Genomic DNA, 10,463 nt, shown 5'->3' with positions numbered 1-10,463 from the left:
AAAATTGTAAAATATAATTGTTGGGAAAAAGTATATTTTTAGAATTGTATTCAAATTATACCTATTGAATTGTTATCTGTCATTCAATCATTTTTCTGTCCCTCGATAGTTGTTAGTTGTCGTATACGCGAGTACGTGTTTTATAATAATTTAAATAAAATGAATCGTAATGAAATTTCTAGTTTATTAGATTTATCTTCAGAAAGTTCGTTTGATGATACTGACGAAGATCCTAACTGGAATGATGAAGATGATAGCAGTAGTTCTGAGGATGAGTCTTTTGCTTTTCCTGTGATGCGTGGTAATTGTAATGATTGGAATAATGTTATAGACGAACAACCAAATTCTAATAGGTATAATTTATAGTCCAAATAATGAATGCGTTGGGATAAATGAAGATATTATTGAACAATGATTGACTGTTGTAGCCCTTATGATTTTGTTGCATTATATTTATTATTTGATGACGAAGTTTGAAACTTATAGTACTCGACACTAACCGGTATGCAAATGATAAAAAAAATTCATTCAACCTATCTCGTAATGCTCGAATAAAAAAGTGGAAAGAAACCGATGTACAAGAATAAAACCTATTGCGATTATTGATTACAACTGTGGCAAAGGATGATGAAAGTCATTACATCATTGATTGATGTAAGTGATCAGATAGGTTCTTACCACACCTGTTTACGCAAAGGAGTAAAATGGCATCGTAAAGTAGCCTTTGACATAATATGTACAAGGTACTACAGCATTAGTAAATGCATTTAGTCTTTACAAAGCAATCACCAATAACAACAAATCTATTACACAATTTAGAGAAGACATTTCTCTCGATATGGTTGAAAAAAAGAGGTCAACTCGCAACAAACATCGACAATTATAGCACAACATACTTAAGTCAAAGATAAAAAAAGGACAAGATGCTACAAGCAAGGTTGCCGTGAAGAAAGTAAAATATTAAATTATAGAATATTATTGGGTCGATGTATATTTCTACTATTTTAATTTTATTTTGTTATAGGCACGATCAATGCAAGAAAAAACGCAAAAAGTGTACACACAAAATGTGAAATATTTGAACGATATTATTGTCTACGATGCTTTTCAACGAACCATAATATTAAAGTAAAAAAATCATTAGTAATATTTCTAATCAAAATATATTATAAATTGTTATATAATTAAATTAAAATTATAATATTATTAGAATAAATACATCATTTAAAATTATAATTGTTTTTTTTTATTTTTTTTTACCTAAAAAAATGAATTTAAAAGATATCAATGGGCTTTTCGAAAATTTGTTTATCTGGTGAGCTGCGAAATATTTTCCTGTATTAAAATCGTATTTACGTGTACCATTGAAGGTACACATAACACTTTTTAGCAAAGACTCCCGTGTACCACATGTCCACATCTAGTATACAAAAACTTATTTGCAAAACAACAAGTGTACCAAAAATGGTACACGTGGTACTTCTGGAAATGTACTGAAAAATGATGTAGCAGTTACCTGTTAAAAAAACACAGTATTCAGTAGTTTCAAATGGCACATTGGTAGGTACTGTGTTTTATATATTTTATTACCTACATTTTGATCAATTTTAATTAATAATGGGTTTCCATAGCAAGACAGTGTATAGTGTGTAGTGTATAAAGTATAGGTCCCTATATATTATGTTTTAAAAAATAACTAGATAATGATTTATTATCTTTGTAGAGATTTATTTTTTTCTACTTAGATATAACGGAAAATTAAAATCATTTTGATCATTTTAATTTTGTTGACATATTAGTAATTATATATTATATTACAAATTGTTATGGCAGGGGCGAACGCCCCTTCGCCCTACCGGGGACGCGCCTGCTCGTAGCTGCCACCCATGGCCATAGTGTTAATATGAGTGCTATTGTATATACGGGTACCAGGCTATCTACACATCCATGAACAAATCTGAAATGAGGCCATTGATACTAGTCCATAGCCAATTTTTATTCATAGTATAATATAAATAAATACATTATAGTAATAAGTTATAAGTGCATAGGCAATTAATTAAGCAATTTTGGGGTGATAACAAATTATTTGAGGATACTAAGAAGGTGGGAGCTACCTATAGTTGCGACTATGGTAAAAACAAACCCCCCATGCTACTGTGATTCGAAAAGGTTTATATCCCTTCTTTAAACAATTCCTTAGCTCTTGGAAATATAATCAGGGAGGGTCCAAGGCTGCATCAAATCCCCAGTCTAATGTTCCCTTGAACTTACAAAAACATTTATAGTTAATTGAGTAATGTACTACATAGAATATAGAGTACTATAAATAAGATGTTTAAAAAAAATGTTATGTTCCTACTTTATTATTTTAAACTAGGTTTTTTCAGTTCATTACCTGTAAGCTATAACATATTTTTTTAGAACCTCCCCCAGTATTTAACTTTTGATCCACTGGACTAATGTCCGAAATTACATGGTTATGGTGTCCTAAATAGCTAAGTCTGATGTATGTAAAGCACAATTGCGTATACAATTATTTATAGTCTCCAGGATTTTGAAATGGGTGGAGGGATTAAGTTTAAATAAAAATTTAAAAAAATGTTATTCTCCTATTATTCTTTAATTTTGTTTTGCTTTTATGTATGCGTTGGCTAAATAAATTGTATCCAACATTGGAGATTTATTTCCTAACGACAAGTCAAACACTTCAATTCGAAATTGTTACACTATCAATAATTATAATTTATATTAAATATAGAAAAGGTATGTACTAAGAAATATTACAGCTACTAATTCAAAATAAACTATGTTATTATTGCGGAGCACGTTGTAAAAATGTCAAGTAACGAAAAAGAAAATCGTCCGGAATCGGACGATCGTGCCATACAAGTGACGAATTGCACAATATACGTCGGACGTGTACGAATTGTCATTGATCCGCGACTCAATGCCGATGTTGCCGGTATTGTCGAGACACGTGTAACCGAAGATAATGATTTGACGGCCTCGAATACGCCTCCAAAACAGTCAGATTTCGTTGGTGTTCGCAGCACAAGTACTTAATATTATCAGTCATTCTTAATTATAGCCTCATTGGAATAACATTATTTTGTGCATGGCACATCTTCAGAGCCACGCAGCCAGCGTCAATCTATCACAACGGCGTACGCAGCTCGACCAAAAACAACAAAGGTCGGACCCACAAGTAGGCAGTCGGCCTGTCTGCGGCCGGCCACCTCGCAACTTTCGTGTTGTCTCCATGGAGGTGGTCGGTGTAATTATGAGGCAAGGTTTGGCGCCGGAAGTGATAATTATATCGCCGGAATTGACGACTGTAACGACTCGGCCAAGAACGGTTATTCATCGCGCAGGAACATCAACGGACGTTCGCCGATCTGGGGAACCCAGAATGGCGGCCGATTGTCTCCGCTGAGGTTGGTAACGAGAGACCAAAGTGTCGTGATGTTTGACCGGTCCACGGAGTCCAGGACACCTGTGCCACGCCCGAGCCAGCCCAAACCGCCCGTGAGACAGGATATGCCTGTGGAATTGTACGCCGGTTCCAGGCTGCCCGTGCCCGTTCGATCGGGACGGGTGACAGCACGGATTCCCCGTATCGATCGGGCTGGCGACGGGTGGTCGCTGTCGCGAAATGATGGTCAAAATAGCCGTCGGTGTGCCACTGCCGATATCCCGCCCCACACAGACGATGGAATAAATGGCCGTGAGTGTGCTTCTGCCGATAAACCGCATGACACCGACGACCGACCCCATGACACCAATGACAAACCAAACGACACCGACGATATGCAACATGGCTCCGCTGATGGACCTCATGACACCGATGGCAGGCAGAACACCACCGAGGGGCCACACGACACCGATGACATTCGGTATGACTCCGTTGATGGGTCACGCGACACCGATGACAAGCATAAAGACACTACTGAAGGGCCACATGACATCGATGGCAGGCAGAATGACGTCGTTGACTTGCTTGACCACGATGACACGGCTGTCGTGCCCATACAGCCGTCCATGGGCATCGACGAGTCGGCCGCGAGCATGACGTCGGAACAATGGTCCTCTTTGTGCTCTTTGCAGGCGCTGGACGACATGAGCTTGACGGGTTCTCAACCGGTGGTTGTCAACACCGACAGCCTGTCTGACGCGTCTGACCACTCGGCCCTGCAGCTTGTCAGCCAAAACGAGTTCGGCGACCAGAGCGTTTCACTGTTCCCCGACGATCTACTGGTATGACACTTGCGGCCGGAACACTCGTTTAGTTAGATAACAACGATGACTATTTAATATTCATATTAAATTAGTATAATATATAAATGTGCAACAATCATGTCACTGTAGTGGCCATCAGAGTGCTACAGTACAGGATGAGACTCTCGAAAAAATGACCTATATTGTACATGTATAACTTATTTCTTTACAATATATGATATGTATATATTAAATTAATATTGTATTTTGTATCTAATCAATAATCAATACCATATACGATATACCTAATGTACTTAATTGTTCTCAATTGATAGGTTAGTTTGTTCAGTTAGAACCTATAATACTATAATATAATATTATTATTATTATTATTATTATGAAAAACATAATCATATGCCATGTTTTTTGCGAAATTGAGTTCAACATAGTATATTTCTAATAAAAAATTAATTACTAACAATAATATAATACATTATAAAATATTCTTAGAACAGAGGCAAACATACCACTTACACATTACCCATGCAAATAATTTAATTCTAAAATCTTTATTTTTATTGTAAAATAAATATTTATATTTTGATATTATTTTACATTACAATTAACAAGTATTATTATTATTATTATTATTATTATTTGTGTTACATACGGAATAAAATCATTGCATCTATTGTTATGTTTGATTATTGTAAAGACGGCGCGAGTTTGACTCGCGAGTCGGACTCGCGAGTCAATCCTCGTGACGTGTAGACGGCTGTAGAACGCGAATCACGACTCGCGAGGCGGATGCGCGGCGAGCCGTCAGTCAGTCGGTCTCGAGGTGCGCGTCAAAGGAGATTCGCACTTTTGTTTCGCGCCTTGTAAACGTAATTATTTGTCTGTGCGCATTATCAAAATGGATCAAATTAAATGTATTCAATTAATTGAAACATATAAAAAGTATCCTATTTTGTGGAATTCGCGAGAAAAGCTGTATCACAATAAAAACAAGCGAGAGGATGCCTGGCGAGAAATTGAAACATGTTTACAACTCCCAGTTTCAGTAATGAAGGCGAAGATGAAAACTTTAATGGGTACCTATCGGAGTGAGAAGTCACGACAAAATAAAAGTCGTATAACAGGATCTGGTTAGAATATTTTTTAATCATAATTTTATTATTCCATATAAATGAATCATATTTTGATAAATTAATAAATTAATAAATATTGTTAAACAAAATGTAACACGCCAATGATATTGATTAATAACATATTTGTATTATTAACACGTGGATTATTAACACATAGGAGACGAATGACTTGTTCGACGAGTCCATATATTGTTTTATAAATATAATTTTACTGCAACGTTTAGGATGTAGATAATTCACTTCGTTTATATTTATAGTACTGTTGTTTATCTATTCATAGAGTATTTATATAAATTTCTCCCAAGACTATACCTAATACCCACTACTTATTTTATTAATAGAACAAACAAATAATCTGAATTTAATAAATTTATAAATGAATATGCAAATTAAATTTATCTGTATGTGTACAATAGATTCAGTGTGATATAGTAATAATATAGCGAGTGACACTAATTTTTTCTGAAAAACAGATGATAATACATAGAAATAAATAAATTCATATTGTTTTTGGTCTTTTATTTTACTATCGAACTTATGTTAAATTTTTTAATAATTGAGATTTAAAATAAAATTAAACACATACCTACGTTAATATAAAAACAAATTATATTACCAAACAAAGTAACATTAGTCTAAAATGTTTAATTTTTAATATTATAAAATGTTGTTACAAATAAGCCTGTGATATAAACATATAAAATATTATAATATATAATATTAATTAATTAATTAATTATAAATATTATAATATATATTTATGATGGTTGTTAACAGGAAGTGAGGACGTGTATCTGTCAAAATGGTTCGCGTATAAGTATTTTGATTTCATGATGGATAAAGATAATCCAAATGATACTCTAGACACCATGTTTAACCAAGTAAGTGCTTCATAGTTGAATTATTATATTATTATTTATATTTAATTTTTAATTAATTTTCAATAGTTCTTTGAAAATAGTTGGGTAAAATTATATGGTTAGCTTATAGTTGACTCTAGTAATTATTTTGCCAAGGTAAAACGTCGTTCAAAACAAAATGATCAGCTAAATGTAAACGTACTGTCTTGGCATGATCAGTTATTCTACGTGGAATATTTCGCATAGATAAAAGCGATGATGTTGGTTGCTCTTGTCGCCATCTACCATTAGTTAACACTCCATCTTTTTCCGTGTCTAAACTGCCTGGGGGGGTGTAAATTAGGCATGAAGGACGTTTTCTCAGAAAGTTATGCAAGTATATAGTTGTTAAGACAATTTTCGATGCTATCTCGGGTTGCAACGCCATACTTTTCCTTAAAACACGAAAAACAGCACTCAGTATCCCGAACGCATTTTCTACAACTCGACGACCTCTGGAAAGTCGATAATTAAAAACACGTTCGGGTGAACCTACCTCTGGATTTCCTTCGAATGGTTTGATTGTATATTCATTCATTGCGAATGCTTTGTCAGCCAAGATCATATATGGTACTTTTAATAAGTATGGAATTCGCAATGCATGTGGCTCGGGAATATTTAAATCATGTCTCTCCAATTTTTTATATAGATTAGTATTTTTAAAAACGCCACCATCTGATATACGTCCTTGAGTACCAACGTCAACATACATAAAATTGTAGTCAGCATCAACTAACGCAAAAAGTACAATACTGAAAAACTGTTTATAGTTATAGTATTCAGTCCCACTGAATGAGGGAGCTTGTATAATGACATGCTTGCCATCCATAGCAGCTATAGCATGAGGAAAGGACCATTTATTTTCAAAATCCTTGGCTTTTTCCAACCATTCTTCTTCATTTGATGGTATCTGTAATGTAAAACATTGTTACTTTATCGGCCACATTTTTTTAAATTTTTTTTAATTTTAAGTATTTTTCATGCTGATCTAAGTTATCAGTGATAACGAAAAAAAATTAGTTAAATTTACTGTAAGATATATTTTTTAACTATTTACGAACAATAAGCAACAATAGCAACAATAGCAACTGCCTACGCAAAGTGAATTTTCATTTTATATTAAATTAATTTATAAAATACTTTTTATAATATTATATTATATATTGCAAACAAATTTTGGGAAGGTTGTTTAATTATTTATTTCAATGTTTACTAATTATTTCAAACTTTTGAAATTCTACATATTATCTTCATAAGCAGAAATAAAAGTATTTTTATTTTCTCAATGTTGAAGGAATCGCAAGAACAAGGAACAGAAGATAACCCACCAAGTCAGGATACTGAAGGTAGTAGTTTACAACAGGAAACAAGTAATCTCCTACCTCCAACCACTAGTAGTAGTCAGCAGACTGCCAAAAAGACTGGCAAAAAAAGGAAACATGAGGAGCAAGACAAGGATCTACTTATGTTGAATGATGCATTCCAGGTGCTACGCTCATCCAATGAAATAGCAAATGACCCTTATTATTCATATGGTCAGCATCTCTCAAATGAGCTGAGAAAATATGACCCAATGACACTCAGTTACGTAAAGCGGGCATTTGCTGATATTTTATTTGAAGCAGATCAAGGTACATTATTTTATAGGTACAATACACCACAGATAAGTGCAGTATCCCCAATTGAGTATCAAGTATTGACTTCAACAACTGCTTCACCTGCGCCATCACCAGCGGAGACACATCAAACGACTAGCAGTTTTTCTCCTTAGTCATTTTTTAAATAAAAATAGATTTACTTTTGTTAAAATTACATTTTTTATAACTACACCTACTCCAGTTGCTTCGGCATATTTAAAAACAGTTTTTTATTTATTTTTTTTTATTTTATACCTACTTTAATTATATATTTTAATTAATACAGTATGAATATTTAATACATTTTTTATACACAGTAAAATATAATAATATGATGAAATAAATGTTCATTTGCAAGTATAGATACTAGAAAATATTTTTTAAAGTCCACTTACCTTCACGTAACCTTGAAGTACTTCATTTATAGCGCCACACACTTCTGGAACGATCAAAGAAATGGAACTCTTTGATACTCTGAACAGGTACTGTAAATTCGTATAGGAATCACCTGTGGCTAAAAATCTTAAGGTTATGGCAAGTCGTTTCTTGACTGTTATGGGTTCTCTCATGTTTGTATTCGTTCTTTCAATTTTAGGACCGATAAGTGACACAAGATATTCAAAATCATCGATTGTCATGCGCGTGAAATTCATGATGAGGTCATCAACTAATTCGACTTGCATATCCCTCATTAGCCTGTTTCCGTATTGAAATCGCTGGCGAAATATTTCTTTCATCCACCAACGGCGTTGACGTTTTTTCCGACTTGCAATTCTTTTTTTTTAAATATGGGCTGCAATAAAGGCAAATGCTGCAGCTGCACGAGGTGGTACCATAGGACTCACAGTAGGAACATTTGCCATGGCTGCCTCGCGGATACTGACGACGGCTCACCCTTTATCTAGGTGAGTCACGACTCACCATGAATCAGATTCGCGGGACTCGCTCACGGTAGTGATGCGCGAGTATGACTCACGAGTCATACTCGCGAGTCAAACTCGCGCCGTCTAAACCCACCATTAGAATTTGATCTCTCAAGTATAAACTAGATCCAATTTTATCAAGAAATTCAACCATATTTTAAATAATACAATATTAGAAACAATATTATAATTGAAATAAAAACTAAACATATTTTACTTATATGTAGTAACAAACATGAATTACTTACTCTTCTGCCTCTTCGGCATTTTGTTCATGTTTGTCTGATACTACCAATCTGTACGTAGAATGAAATATATTATTATTTATATGTGCATCGTCCGTATTTCTATGAAATAAAAATATAAAAATTAAAAATGTATAATTATAATTGATTATCTAATAATAAATTACCTGCTGTCAGTTCCATCATTGTTTTCGTCGTCATTTTCATCTGCAGAAGTATTAGAATGATCCAAAATCTATTGCAAAAATCAATGAATAATAAAGTAGATAGGTATGTAATGTAAAATAATATAATATGATATATTATTTTATTTATAATTCTATAACAATACTATGTATTATACTAAACAAATCATAGATACCTGAATATCGTTGTTTTCTAAGGTTAGATGAGGAATACCTAACTTAGTACTTTTGATGTATTCTTTACGTATATTTTTCAAATTATGCCTTGATTTTTTCCGTGGCGCAGATAATTTTGGACGCGTTTTTTTACTAAATCGGCAGTCACTCATTTTTATAAATTGATCGTTGTTTGCAATTGCGTAAAATGAACACAAACTACAAACTCATGGTAACAACTTACTAATATAATCGTGCCGGTAAGAGAGTACTCGTTCGCGCATAAAATATTGATGACAGCTATCTTTAATCAATTCTGTCCTAAATATCATGTAAAATATAAAATTAGGATTTCGAAGAATAATCCATAATAAAATACAATAGATTTCATATCGCCCGTCTGCGGGCGAACGGGACAACCATGTTCATAGCACACATACGCGCGTGCACAATTCATCAAAAGCCGTTTGAAAATATGCAAAGACAAAGCGACAAAGAATAATACTAATAAGCTGGCGAAAAATTAACATACTTCTAGTAATCCAATTTCAATTTTGAAAAATAATTTGAATTTTTTAGTTTGTGCTTTATGATTTGTAGGAAATAGATTTCAGACATTCTGTGTAGTTAATGTAGTACAGTTACAAATGATTTTTCTTAATTTCTCAAAATTAACATGTACTTAAAAGTGCCGAAAAGTCGTAAAAATGAAAATGTTTTTCCTACAAAACATAGTAAAAGAGGCTAACGAGTTCAAATTATTTTTCATAATTAAAATTGTACTTCTAAAAGTATGTTTTTTTTCGCCAGCTTATTGCTTTAAATTTATGAAAAATCTGATCGCTTAGAACCCCTTTAATCTATATTAATGAATAATCAATAAAGCATTCAATTTTAAAAGTTTAAGATACTATGTACTATGTAATATATACTATCTATCTATAAATATTAAATACCTAATAGAGAATAAAGATCATTTTTTAATAATAAATTTATGTTGATTCGATTATTTCATTCGATTATTCCCATCACGAACTACTATCTAGTCT

At 33.2% G+C, this 10,463-nt stretch overlaps 2 protein-coding genes across 2 annotated transcripts; both read left to right on the top strand.

The window, feature by feature from the left end:
• The first annotated feature begins 2,796 nt into the window (after positions 1–2,796).
• LOC111033197 lies at positions 2,797–4,263 on the top strand. The gene is made up of 2 exons (XM_022313836.1): positions 2,797–3,058; positions 3,134–4,263. Exons 1-2 carry the CDS (start codon positions 2,839–2,841, stop codon positions 4,261–4,263), a joined length of 1,350 nt encoding a protein of 449 aa, XP_022169528.1. The 5' UTR covers positions 2,797–2,838.
• Positions 4,264–6,155: 1,892 nt separating this feature from the next.
• Positions 6,156–8,039, top strand: LOC111033196. The gene is made up of 2 exons (XM_022313835.1): positions 6,156–6,250; positions 7,563–8,039. Exons 1-2 carry the CDS (start codon positions 6,200–6,202, stop codon positions 8,037–8,039), a joined length of 528 nt encoding a protein of 175 aa, XP_022169527.1. The 5' UTR covers positions 6,156–6,199.
• Positions 8,040–10,463: the final 2,424 nt, after the last annotated feature.

The sequence above is a fragment of the Myzus persicae genome, unplaced genomic scaffold, assembly GCF_001856785.1.
Source record: "Myzus persicae strain clone G006 unplaced genomic scaffold, MPER_G0061.0, whole genome shotgun sequence".
NCBI lineage: Eukaryota > Metazoa > Arthropoda > Insecta > Hemiptera > Aphididae > Myzus > Myzus persicae.
Note: the sequence above shows the minus strand (reverse complement) of the source record. Positions and strands in the feature narration are given on the sequence as shown.